Below are 13,451 nucleotides of genomic sequence, written 5' to 3' on the forward strand. Positions count from 1 at the left end.
GGTTAAGTGGCTGCCCTCAGCCAGGTGCTGTGCCCAGCCCTGGGGCTACAGAGCCAAACGAGCCCGACACAGTCCCTTCCATTGCGGGGTTCACAGTTGAGCAAGGGAGCCCGGCGGTCGAGCCAGCAGCTGCATAGAGCGCAGTCAGTTCTGTGGGCCAGGACAGCGATGTTCAAGAAACCTTAAAACTGGCTGTGCAGGTTCCACAGGGCCGTTACCCCCTCCCTCCTTTATACAGCACAGAGCCCGCTGCACAGGCCTGGAGCTGGCTGTCCCGAGTATGGAACATGTCCAGTGGGTCTGTGGGTGGAAGACAGGCTGACCCTGCACAGGGATGACTTGGGCGGGTGTCCCGGGCTGTCCGTGTGCTGAGCCCCTCTGGCCCTGCAGGCTGAAGGCCAAAGAGGAGGAGTGGCGGGAGGCCCAGCAGGGCTTCAACAAGATCTGGCGGGAGCAGTATGAGAAGGCGTACCTCAAGTCCCTGGACCACCAGGCCGTGAACTTCAAGCAGAATGACACCAAGGCCCTTCGCTCCAAGAGCTTGCTCAATGAGATTGAGAGCGTCTATGACGAGGTGAGGCCCTCCTCAGCCGGGGTCGGGGCAGGCTGCCCGGCCCAAGCTCTGGCTCTCCTGGCCTCGAGCAGATGGCCAGCTCTCTGTGCCTCTGTTGCCCTCGCCGGGCTGCGTAGGGGTGAGGATGGGTGTTTCCGTAGCACCCAGCGTAGGACTGGCCCAGGAGGCAGATTGAGGCCACCCTGCCATTGTCAGCAGAGAGGGGCGACTAGGGCCGACCGTGCTTCTGTGTGGCTCTGGACTCAGTGAGGGGAGTGGTTGGCGTGGGCTGGTGAACGGGAGCGAGTAGGTGGGAGGCTTGTGCCAGCACCGGGTGATGGCAGGACCATGGAAGGGCTGGTGGCAGGCGGGGAAAGGACAGAGGCAGGGAATGTTGCGGGATGGTGACGGACCGGGTGTGCAGGGCTGAGGGGGCCGGGCCGGAGTGCAAGCAGTTGCAGATCTTCCGGGGTCTAGCCAAGTGTCTGTGAATGAATGATGGTGGGCAGAAGCCCGTGGTCCTCCCTGAGCCTTCCTCACCCCCAAGGCAGCCTGGGTCAGCTGGACTCGAATAATCAGGGTGCTGCTCGCCTCGTTTCCCCCAGCCTCTGAGTGCTGCTGCAGGCCTTGGTAGTGGGAGTTCGGCCTCGTTTTGGTTCCAGAGCTCAGCTGGGCCCCCATCCATTGTGATGCCCTCAGAGCCCCATGGCCCTGGACCCCCTACTTGGAGTTCTCCCAGTGGGTCGCTTCCCGTCTAACAGCCGCCCTGTCTCCCCAGCACCAGGAGCAGCACTCGGAGGGCCGCAGCGCCCCCTCCAGCGAGCCGCACCTCATCTTCGTATACGAGGACCGGCAGATCCTAGAGGACGCAGCCGCCCTCATCAGCTACTACGTGAAGCGGCAGCCAGCCATCCAGAAGGAGGACCAGGGCACCATCCACCAGCTGGTGCACCAGTTCGTGCCCAGCCTCTTCTTCTCCCAGCAGCTGGACCTGGGCGCGTCCGAGGACTCCGCCGATGAGGGCCGGGGGAGCCCCCAGGGGCAGGGTGCAGACCCTGGTGACCGGAAGAAGCCAGCACCCGGACCGCAGAGCAGCGCCCCGGAGGAGAAGGGGGCCTCGGGCGAGGCGCCGGCCACAGAGCAGCAGCCGCCGCAGCACAAGCCCCTGGACGACGTCTACAGCCTCTTCTTCGCCAACAACAACTGGTATTTCTTCCTGCGCCTCCATCAGACCCTGTGCTCCAGGCTTCTGAAGATCTACCGCCAGGCACAGAAGCAGCTCCTGGAGTACCGGACGGAGAAGGAAAGGGAGAAACTGCTCTGCGAGGGCCGCCGGGAGAAGGGCAACGACCCCGCCATGGAGCTGCGGCTGAAGCAGCCAAGTGAGCCCCTGGGCCCAGGGATGACACCATGGGGGCTTGCCTCTGAGATCCGGGAGGGGAGGCGGGCCAGCTGAGCAGCTGCCCCAGAGCCACGGGCCACCTGCAGTGGGAGGCGGTGACTCCAGATCCTTCCTGGTGGTGGCCGCGTGGGAGCCGGGCCCTCCGTGACCATGGTGCCGCCCCCTCAGGTGAGGTGGAGCTGGAGGAATACTACCCGGCCTTCCTGGACATGGTGCGGAGCCTCCTGGAGGGCAGCATCGACCCCACGCAGTATGAGGACACCCTGCGCGAGATGTTCACCATCCACGCCTACGTGGGCTTCACCATGGACAAGCTGGTGCAGAGCATCGCCCGGCAGGTGAGCAGGCGTGGGGCGGGCAAGCGGGCAGCACCTCCCTGCGAGTGCCTTTCCTTCACTCCTGTGCCTGCGGTTGATCCCGTGCTTGGCACCTTTCCTTTTTTTCAATTAAGGTAGAATTCTTGTAAAGTAATATTCGCCAGTTTTAAGTGAGCGTTTCAGTGGAATCTAGCACATTTGCAGTGTTGTGCAGCCACCATCTCTGACTAGTTCTAATTTCCATCTTCCCCCAGAGAAACCCTGTCTCCATTAGCAGTCACTCCCCATCCCTCCTCTCCCAGCCCTCTTCTGTCTCTCTGGATTTGCCTGTTCTGGGTATTTCACATAAACAGAATCACATACTATGTGGCCTTTTGTGTCTGGCTTCTTTCACTCAGCCTAACATTTATAAGGTTCACCCACAATGTAGCGTGTGTCAGTATGTCAGCCATTTTTATGGTCACATAACATTGCGTTGTGTGGATGGACCACATTTTGTTCTTCCGTTCATCCGTTGATGGACACTTGGGTTGTTTCCACCTTTTGGTGGTGGCGACCGGTGCTGCTGTGGATGTGCGTGTGCGAGGATATGTCTGAGCCCCTGTTGAAAAACCTTTCGTGAGGGTTGTTTGGCAACATGTAAAGAAACTGGCCCACTTTTCCTGGCGGGGGAATATCCGTGACGTGCATCAGCATCACCCCCAGCTGAATGTCAACAAGAGGAAATTGGTCACAAGTATATAAACAGAAAAGCCCCAGACACGTCGGGTGTGGTCCCGGGACGTGGGTCCTGCTTGGTGACCACTCAAGTTGTTGTTCAGCTTGACTTTCATTTCCTGGTTATCAAGTGAGGCTGTTCATCGTAAAGTGGAAAAGCAGCAGAGGAAGGAATAATGTCGTTACTCTGCCACCCAGGTACCGTTACTAGAAACATTTTAAAAATGGCAGTTCCTTCCAGGTTTTACGAATTTCTTATTGAAGTAAAACACATACAGAAAAGTGCCGACTCCTCAGTGTGCAGCTCGGTGGGCCTTCACAGATGGACGCCCCACCCGTGTCCACTCCAGCCACCCCCCCATCACGGGCACCTGCTGCTGATTTCTGACACTGGGGTAGAGTCCCTGGCTTTGAAGCTGCATAAACTCAGCGTCTGGCTGCGTCCAGGCAGCGTGATTCTCTGAGATTCCTGTCTGTTGAGATGCCCGTTAGCTCCTTCGTCGTCCACCTGGGAAGGATTCCAGGGACGAGCTCCCATTTGGGCCCTTGGAGCAGCGCTTTGCATCCCCTGTGGGCCGTATGTGTGCATGACCTCTGCTCCCCTGGCTGGGGTGCAGGCAGACACAGCCAGCCTTGGGGGGAAGCTTCCAGATTCCTGGCCCACTCTGGTCCTGCCCCGGGGGGCCGGGGAGGGGAGGACTCTCTCATCTCTCCTGGACCGAGCGAGTCGGCTCCCAACAGGCCACAGCTCTTGGGAAGGCGGCCCCATCTGTAGCACCGGGAGGATTGGACCATATATACTTTGACTCATGCCTTTTTTTAAAAAAAAACTCCTTCTCTCCACAAATGTCTCCTGTAAAACCTGTTTTAAAAGATAAAAGAAGCAATAAAATTGGAGCCGTTTAGTTGGAGCCACAGTGAGGGCAGGACCCCCACGTGTGGCTCACAGGGCCCCTCCACGCAACACCTGTAACCTGCAGCGTCATATCCACACTCTTTCCTTCCTTTTATTTATTTATTTTTTAAAGTAGCATTTCTTATTTTCAGTAACGGCAGCTAATGTTGATTGGGAATGTGCTGGATGTCAGGCACCATATGAGACCCATGTGTGTCCACGCGTCACTGTGTGCACTCAGCAGAGGGACACACAGAGCGGAGCCTGAGGCCCTGAGTCTGCAGTAGCCTGTCTGGGCCACAGCTCACACGCAGAGGGGCCGACTCACGCCGGCCTCGGCCTTTTCCAATCCTTGTCTCATCCTAGGCCTAAAGGTTTTAAGTATGCTCATAGGTATTAAAGGAATCACTTGTGTTTATGACTGAACGCTGGTGGAAGACGATCACTGCTTTTATGATTACCCTCCCCATTTCGGCACACTTCCGTTTGCATCTTTTCTGTGCGTTTCTCACACCCAGGCAGGGTTTGCTGGTCTGCTCTGGTTGGCCCGGGTTTGCTCTTGTCTGGTTTGGTCTGGTTTGGTCTCGCTTTTGGTCTGGTCAGGTTTGCTAGTTTGCTCTGGTTTAGTCTGGCCTGGTCTGCCCCAGTCTGGTCTGGTTTAGTCTGGTCTAGTTTGCTCTGGTCTGCATGTGGCATGGAAGTCGCCCTGCACGGCCCGTTGGACGCTGGTCTTCACCCCCACCCCGTGGACTTTGCCACCCCGTCTCTGGGTGAGGTAGGGGCTCCAGCAGGAGGTGGGAGTGGTGGCTGTGCCTCAGCCCTCCTGGCGGGCACACGCCAGGCACCCACCGGCCCTCCCTCCCCGGCAGCTGCACCACCTCGTGAGCGACGATGTCTGTCTGAAGGTGGTGGAGCTCTACCTGAACGAGAAGAAGCGGGGCGCTGCCGGCGGGAACCTGTCCTCCCGCTGTGTCCGCGCCGCCAGGGAGACCAGCTATCAGTGGAAGGCCGAGCGGTGCATGGCTGACGAGAACTGCTTTAAGGTGAGAGGCCAGCCACGCTCAGCCCCACACGAGGCTGGGGGGAGCACGGCGGGCACCCACGACAGGAGCCCAGTACTGTGTGCTGCTTTCGCTGGGCCTCTGGACGCAGGCCCCGGCCCCGGAGGGCACCACAGGGCCTGTGAGGTGGGAGCCCGGCACGTGGTCCCTCAAGGAAGGATGGGGCTTGGAGGCTGGTGAAGAGGGATCGTTGATGACCTTTCGACCTCATCCTCTGCCAGCCTGGGCTGTTCTCGTGGCTTCAGGCTGTTTGTCCCCCTCCTTCCCCAGGTGATGTTCCTCCAGCGCAAAGGGCAGGTGATCATGACCATTGAGCTCCTGGACACCGAGGAAGCCCAGACAGAGGACCCACTAGAGGTGCAGGTGAGGACCGCAGCCCTGTGCTCTGTGCCTTGTACACACCATGGGGGCCAGGGGCAGCCACAGGCAGCATCGTGGGGCTCCCACCACGGGAGCCCATGCACATGCTGGCTGAGCACAGGCCGCAAAACGTCCACCAGAGAAGCCTCTGTGCAGGTTGAATGCTCTCCTTGGAAACGCATCAGGAGGTGGGAGTTGCGGAAACCCCGGCTCCTGCCACCTGCTGCCGACACTGTGCCGTCCACCCATAGCCAGCCCAGTCACTCAGACCCCGTGGCATGTGGCCGCGGCGCTCCCTGTGCATGGAGCTCAGAGCTCTGGGTGCCCCCTGACCACCAGGAGAAAACCCACCTGGCCCACACGTTGAGGCGCACATTCCGCTTGGTGCGCGCACGCCAGGGAGCAGGGCCCAGAAGCCCAAGCTGCCTTCACAGAGCGGGGGCGCCACCCACCACAGCCTCGGGGGCTCCCTTCACAGCGCCCTTCGCTGGAAACACTCCAAAACAAGGGAGGGTAGGGGCCTGCACACCCGGTCCCTTCCAGAAGTTTCCAGCAAATGTGCTTTTGTTACGCTTGAGTCTGGAGGAGCCTCGTGCTTTAACAGGGTGGTGAGCAGTTGAAGGATCCCTCGGACGCTGCAGGCCATGTCTGCCCTGGACCTGGTGACCGCTCCGGGCCCCCCCTTTACTCAGCCGCAACTCCTGCCAGTGCTCTCCCTCTTCCTACCTGCTGTCTGTTCCTGCCCACCCATCCCCCAGAGCCCGCTCTCCTCCGTGTCAGGGGCCTCCTGTTCCACGTGAACTTATCACGTGATGGATACAGGAAAGTCGTTACACAGCAGGAATTTATCCACTTACGCATGAAATGCCATAAATCATCTGAATAGTGGCCTGGGTGTGCGTGTCCCGCTCCAGCGGAGCCCTTTATTGGGAACTGCAGTCTGCTGGTCTCTATCACAGTTCAGGGTTCTCGATAGCTGTTATCCTAGTGCTTCGGGAGGGGTGGGGACAAAGTCCCCGGGAGCCTCTGATGACCTGGGCTGCGTCTCCCTCTGTCCCCCAAGCACCTGGCTCGGTACGTGGAGCAGTACGTGGGGACCGAGGGTGCGTCCAGCTCGCCCACCGAGGGCTTCCTCCTGAAGCCTGTGTTCCTGCAGAGGTGAGAGGACTTTGGGCCCGGGGGCCTCTCCCACCGTTGCCAGCACCCAGCGTGACGGGGTTTTATTAGTTTTCACGGGATCAAAGGGTTTGGGTGGTGGTTTTCATTGCTTCAGATTGCGTTTCTCCAACCCTGGGAGGTCAGGCATCTTCCCAGTGTTGCTGGGCCACGAGGACCTTCTAGTCTGCAAATCCTCCTCGCCCCCAGGAACCTCAAGAAGTTCCGCAGGTGGCAGTGTGAGCAGGTGCGCGCGCTGCGGGGTGAGGCCAAGAGCTCCTGGAAGCGGCTGGTCGGGGTAGAGAGCGCCTGCAACGTGGACTGCCGCTTCAAACTCAGCACCCACAAGATGATGTTCATCGTGAACTCCGAGGACTACATGTACCGCCGTGGGACGCTTGGCCGGGCCAAGCAGGTGCCCCTCCCTGCCCACGTCCCGGGAACCTGGGGGCCAGCCCACAGCTGTCTGGGGTGCCTGGGCCATCCTGATTCTTCTCTCCCCCGCCCCCTGCAGGTGCAGCCCCTGGTCCTGCTGCGCCACCACCAGCACTTCGAGGAGTGGCACAGCCGCTGGCTGGAGGACAACGTGCCGGTGGAGGCAGCCAGCCTGGTGCAGGACTGGCTGATGGGCGAGGAGGACGAGGACATGGTGCCCTGCAAGACGCTCTGCGAGACAGCTCACGTGCACGGGCTGCCGGTGACCCGCTACCGAGTGCAGTACAGCCGCCGCCCGGCCTCGCCCTGACGCTCCCACACGGGCACTACGACTCGCACTTAGTGCAGTTGCTTCCTCGGCCTGTGTGCCCATCGGGCGTTTTCATGAACAGTGTGAGGGGAGCAGAGCGTCCCCCAGCCTTGCTGCTATGGGCTGTGAGCTCCAGAGAAGGGCGGGTTGTGTCGGCTCTCGGCCCCACGCTGCCATCCCTCTTGGCTTCCCCGCTTCCTTTGGGCCCGTCCTGTGCCAGACGTAAAGCACTCCCCGCACTTGAACTCTAGGGGCTCAGTCCCCACTGGAAGGGGGAGAAGCAGTGCACCGCTCAAGGCACAAGTGAGTGCGTTCACATGCCTGCTGGGCTACTCCCGTCACACATGCCAAATCCCCAGGCTTGGGCACCACGGGTCCTTTCCTGCGTATGGTGAAAGTGGGTGGAGAGCCGCGCGAGGGCTCACGTTCGAGGGCTCACGTTCAGGAGGGGTCAGCGTTTGAGGGTCCCTGACGTCGGAGGAGTCGGGCCCAGGTGGACCTGCTTGAAAAGCATGTCCTTCCCAGGCTTCTAGAAACATTTCCCAAGCTGGGCAACAGCCTGCATCTGACAGTTCGGGCATCGGCTTGGCCCAGCGGGTGCCTGCCTGGGGTCCTCAGTCACTTCGAAAGTGAGAAGAGCCCTTTCAGCCAGACTGTTGGGATCCTGCTTTGACATCCAGACAGAGTGGGCAGGCGGCACCAGAACTGGCCAGGAGACCCTGCTCTGGAAAAAAAGAGACTCAAACCCCATGTTGATCCGACAGCTGGACTCTGAGCACGTGAGGGGAGGGGGCCTGGCCTGCCGCACCCGCTGAGCTCGAGTGGTCCCACCCTGGGAGGGCCCTGGGGTGCGGTTGTGTACCTAAGATGGACATTCTAGAAGTATATATATGCACACATATTTATTCCTTTATGCTCTCTTAGTGGTTGTAAGTTCTACAACGGCCAAGTCCCACGGCCTCTCTGGGGGTGACAGCCCTCTTCGTGGACTTCTGCATACCCACCCCAACGCCTCCATTCCGGCAGCCACCCCCCGGGGCGGGTATGGTGTGAGAGGCAAAAGCTTCTGTGCCAAGAATGCCAAGCAGTTTGGGCTAGGAACCAGCCTTTTGAACTTCCGGCACCACGAGAAGCTCTGGCCGGGCCCCTGACACCATCAGCGAGTGGGCTCCACTGACCCGTGGGCCTGGAAGAACCCCCGTGCAGCTGCCTCTGCCAGCCGCAGCCCTTGCCTTCCTGCAGCTGAGCTGTGCCAAACACCCAAGGTTCCGGGAATTGGAGACGTGTTTCTAGAAGTTTACCTGTGGAACTCGAGGTTTACAAAGCCTGTGACTCCAGGCCTGGGCGATTCCAAGGCCAACCTGTCCCACCTGGGTGTCTCCTCACCCGTGTTTTCTCACGTGTAATCCATGCACTTTGTACGCATCCTTGTTTTATAAGAAGGAAACTTACCAGAATTCCTGAACCAGACCCTCCCGGCAGCCGTCCTCCTCGGGAGCCCGCAGCTCCTCCCGTGCCTCTGCCTGGGCCCGGGGTGCGGGCCGTACCCCACCAAGCCCCCCATCCTGCATGCTTCTAGCGAGCATCTCTTCTGGTTTTGAAGAATTTCTGTTCTGGGGCTTGTACTTCCTTTGCAGCTGTTTTGAATGTAGTTTTCCTTTTCTATTTATTTGCACATTAAAGCTAAAAATTAAATATTGATCTAAAGCTGTGAGGTTCAGTCAGTCATTTCCTGTGAGCAAATCTGGGGGTGACCTCTCACTGCCAGGGTTGGCCTGACCGCAGGGAGTGTCTGCACAGGTGCGCCTGGGAGTTCTCAAACCCCATGTGGGGACCCCCCCCCCACTGTGGCTTCCCTGTGGCTGCGCAACAGGGTCCTGTTTCCCCCGGGGCATGGCCCCGCCTCCAGGGTGTTTTCTAGAATACATAAGTCCCCTACATACAAGCAAGTTCTGTTCCGAGAGCGCGTTCGCCAAGTCCAATTTGTTCCAACGAAGTTAGCCTAGGTACCCAACTAACCCCATCGGCTATATGGTACTGTACTGTAATAGGTTTATAATACTTTTCATACAAATAATACATAAAAAACAATAAAACATTTTGAACCTTACAGTACAGTCCCTTGAAAAGGACAGTAGTACAGTACAACAGCTGGCATACAGGGCTGGCGTCCAGTGAACAGGTGAGAAGGGTTACTGACTGGAGGAGGGAGAGGAGGTGGGAGACGGTAGAGCTGAAGGATCGTCAGCAATAGGAGACGGAGGGCAAGCTGCAATTTCACTCACGCCTGACGCTGATGGAACCCACGTTCGCAACTTGAAGGTTCGTATGTAGGGGACTTGGGTGTGTTCATTCCCAGCTCAGTTTTCGTATTTGCTGGAAATGAGAAGTGTTTCCTTCCAGTGTTGCACATGCAAAACAATTTGAAGACTGCAGCGTTTGCTGTGGGCTTTCTGTGCCTGCCCACCCGCTTCTGACACCAGGTCCAGAAGCCCACAGATGGCGGGGGATGCGGGGTCTCTCCCTCCTCTAGCCCTACAAAACCACCCTCCGTGCTCTCTGGTCCCCCCTCCCAGCTGCCCCCCTGCCCCCTCCTTTCCTCTCACCTCCTGTGTCTTCACCATCATTGGGTCCCCTGAACATCTCCAGGACCCCCTCCTACCAGCCCCACACCTGCCTCCAGGTAAGAGGGAGCCCTCAGCTCTGCTTAGGGTCCTCTTAGCTGCCCCCCACCCCACGAGGCTTTTGCAGCGCAACTGGCCGACCCCCTCCCCTCCCACTCAGTGCCCACTGCCAGGCCTCACCCATTGGGTCCCTGAGCTCAGCTGGCCCTGCCTTCTGCCCAGCCCACCCTGCCCACCTGGCAAGTCCTCTCCCAAGAGTTGTCCCCAACCTTCCCAAGGGGCCACAGCTGCCTCCCAGGGACCCCCCCCCCACACGCCCCTGGCAGTGCGCAACTCCCCAGAGGGTAAGAGCTCCTGGGGAGTTTGTGACCGAGGCTTGGTGCGGCCCTAGATTTCTCCTGCCGCAAGCTCACATCCAGCCGTGGCCAGGGCCCGCTCTGCGCTCCTAGACTGGCTTTTGTTGGAAGCCCTGGGAAGGCAGGCCTGGGAGGCAGATGGTGGCTGCAGCAGCTCCCAGGAAGGACACCCGGTCCCAGGAGAGCAGACAAGAGGCGTCCCCAGGGACCTCTGTGGCGGGCAGAACTCTTCTTGGCCCCAGGATTCCAGCCCTAGTGGACACCTTCCAGAAGAGTGCCTCCCCTCGAGTGGGCAGTGCCTGTGACTGGGATGAGGTTCCTGGACAAGAGACAGGAGGGAGGGTCTCCGCTGGCCTGAAAGACAGCAGCCCCACGTGGCAGAGGGGGCCCAGCAAATGCAGATGAGGACCTGGGCCCTGTGCCTACATAAAGCAGCCCTCATCCTAACGGCCCTGCAGCTCCCCTTCCGGCCTCCTTCAAGTGGTGCAGAGCTGCAGGACCAGGTGGGCTGCCCTCCCCTCCCTAGCACGGTGGTGGTGGGGGTTGCCTGTGGTGCTTGGGGCAGCAGTGGAGCTGGGGGGCTCAGGTAGAACATTTACTCTGTTCCTAATGAGGTGTTTGCCTTGCTGGGTCTTTGCAAAATAGAACTAGCGCAATGCACCTGATGTCCTGGCTGAGAATGAAGCTGATTGTTCTAAAAAGCAAGTTGACCTAAAATCAGTCTCAGCAGGTCCGTGGCGGGCGTGGGGGTGGGGTGGGGGGGTAGAACTGGTAGCGGTGGGACTGGTGGGGATGCAACGTGCCCAGAAAGAGCCTGCAGGGATGGGGGGTGATGAGCATGCCATACCTCCAGCCCTGCTGGAGGCTCTCCAGAACCTTCTCCATGCAGCCCTGTGTGCGGGAGCTCCAGCCCACAGGACAGGTGAGCAGACTCAGATTTGGAGTTCCGGGGATGAAGCATAGGGCTTCTGTGGTTGGGAGGGCTGGACCTCAAACCTTGGTGCCCGGCAAGTCGGGGGTCACAGCACCCACCTCTCATTCTGGTCCGAGGGTTAATGTCCCTGGCCGCAGGCCGAGGCCCAGCCCGGGAATGAGGGGAGATCCGGGCACATTTGCAGGTGCCCATCTGGCTTCAAAGTACAACATAAAGAAAACACAATTTCCACAAAGATGGCCATCCCGAGAAGCATTGCCTCGGAAGGACTTGAGGGGCTGAGTCATCAGTGACCTCCATCTTCTAGTGGAGACGGTGAGGCAGGAAGGGGCAGCCAGGGAGGACAGGCTTGGGGGAGGGGGCTTGGAGGGTCCAGATGAGGCTGGAGGATGAGGAGTCCCAGGACTAGCCACTGGCTTAGGTCTGTTTGCCGTTTTTTCACTTATTTATTTATTTATTTGTTTTATTTATTTTTTTGCAGTACGCGGGCCTCTCACTGTTGTGGCCTCTCCCGTTGCGGAGCACAGGCTCAGCGGCCATGGCCATGCCATGCATGTGGGATCTTCCCGGGGCACGAACCCGTGTCCCCTGCATCGGCAGCTGCGCCACCAGGGAAGCCCTTTCACTTATTTAAATTGTGGTAAAATACACGTAACACAATTTACCACATGACCATTTTAAGTGTACAGTTCAGTGACATAACGTACACCCACGTTGGGAATTCCCTGGTGGTCCAGTGGTTAGGACTCGGCGCTTTCGCTGCTGACAGCGTGGGTTCGATCCCTGGTTGGGGAACTAGGATCGCACAAGCTTTGCAGCGCAGCCATGAGTAAATGAGTAAATAAATAAAAAGTACATCCACGTGGTTGTAAAACCATGCCCACCATGCATCTCCAGACTCTGTTCATCTTCCCAAACCGAAACTCTATCTTCAACTAAACACTAACTCCCCACCCCTAGCCCCTGGCAACCAGCCTTCTGCTTCTTTCAGTCTCTGTGCATGTGGCCACTCTAGGGACTTCATATAAGTGGAATCATACAGTCTTTGTCCTTTGGTGACTGCCTTATTTCACTCAGCACAGTGTCTTCAAGGTTCATCCATGTTGTAGCCTGTGTCAGAATTTCCTTCCTTTTAAAGCTACTATTATGCCTTTTTTGAAACATGAGTTTTAACGGAAAGTGACGCACGGCACAGAAAATTCCAATAGCACAAAAAAAGCTCACAGAGAAGAGTAGGTGCCCATGTCCCTCCCCCTGAAGGCAGCTGCCCCCAGTGTCCCCCAGGAGGTATTCACGTGGCTTGTCATCCGATTGGAAACAGCGGCCCGGCACCTCCACGGCTGTTTCCGTGGCGGCAGGGGTGGGGGGGGTTGTTTATGGCCCCCCCCGCCCCGCTGCCGGAAATTTCCCCGTACAGACGTCTTCCTGAGCGTTTCCCTGTACAGACCCACCATAAATTCCTAGACACGGAATTCCTGAGTCAAACCACCCGCCTCACGCTCCAGTCTGCCCTATCCCTGGCAGGGAAGAGCTGCCGGGCCCAGCTTCCCGTGAGCAGAGTCCCTGCTCTCTCCTGGAGGGCGGCAAGGGGTCCCCATCCCCGTTTTCCTGTGCGCTGAGGGCATATCATCATCATCACTGGTCACGTGTGCTGTGAGGCGTAGGTGTGGGATGAATTTGTCATTGGTGCTGGTGGAAACTGCTCAGAAATGAGGGAGAGGTTCCTGGCTGAGACCCCTGCCTTGACTGGAGCTCTCCAGGTCTCGATCCCTGCCGACCAACCCTGGGGCTGGGGGGGCAGGGACCTCAGCATCTCGGCCTCTGGCTACACTGACTCTGTGCAGGACTGCTCGGTCATTTCCTGGCTGGTTCCCGTGTCCCCGAGTGTGTGGCTAGATTAGGGTTCGCCATACCAGGACACGGCTGCATCTGACCCCCTCTCCCACCCCTAGTTCATTTCTTCTTCCCTGACCCCCACTGCCCCCTTGGGGTCCATCTGCTCCCAGACATTGCCCCCACCACTGTGACCCAGCCCTGACCTCACAGAGACTGAGCACCCCCAGTGCAGGGCTCCCCCAGGGTAGGACGGTGTAGCTGCTCTGAGGTCTGGAGGGGGGATCGTATTCAGGACGGAGGAGTACCCTCCCCTCTGGGTGGGACGTGGAGAGGTCTGAGGGGTGAGGACCCCAATGGAAGGTGGTTCAGGGGGCTCTCTGGGCTGGCTGGGCCACCCCCTCTGGCTCATGTACGGCTGTGGCCCCTGGTCACACCTGGGACCCCAGGCTGAGCGTGGGGTCAGGACCAGAGCAGAAGCAGCTTTGAGAACTGGGCA

General features: G+C 58.9%; 1 protein-coding gene across 2 annotated transcripts in view; it reads left to right on the plus strand.

Moving 5' to 3' along the window:
- Positions 1 to 8,912, plus strand: part of SIN3B (SIN3 transcription regulator family member B) — a 37,344-nt gene extending 28,432 nt beyond the window's left edge. For both annotated transcript variants that reach the window (XM_067733122.1, XM_067733123.1), the window contains 8 exons: positions 391 to 574; positions 1,332 to 1,935; positions 2,124 to 2,293; positions 4,754 to 4,927; positions 5,216 to 5,308; positions 6,369 to 6,463; positions 6,671 to 6,875; positions 6,975 to 8,912. In XM_067733122.1, the coding sequence (XP_067589223.1) occupies positions 391 to 574; positions 1,332 to 1,935; positions 2,124 to 2,293; positions 4,754 to 4,927; positions 5,216 to 5,308; positions 6,369 to 6,463; positions 6,671 to 6,875; positions 6,975 to 7,205 (1,756 nt within the window). In that variant the 3' untranslated portion in view covers positions 7,206 to 8,912. The remainder of the gene's footprint in view (positions 1 to 390; positions 575 to 1,331; positions 1,936 to 2,123; positions 2,294 to 4,753; positions 4,928 to 5,215; positions 5,309 to 6,368; positions 6,464 to 6,670; positions 6,876 to 6,974) is intronic.
- Positions 8,913 to 13,451: the final 4,539 nt, after the last annotated feature.

The sequence above is a fragment of the Pseudorca crassidens genome, chromosome 3 (genome assembly GCF_039906515.1).
Source record: "Pseudorca crassidens isolate mPseCra1 chromosome 3, mPseCra1.hap1, whole genome shotgun sequence".
NCBI lineage: Eukaryota > Metazoa > Chordata > Mammalia > Artiodactyla > Delphinidae > Pseudorca > Pseudorca crassidens.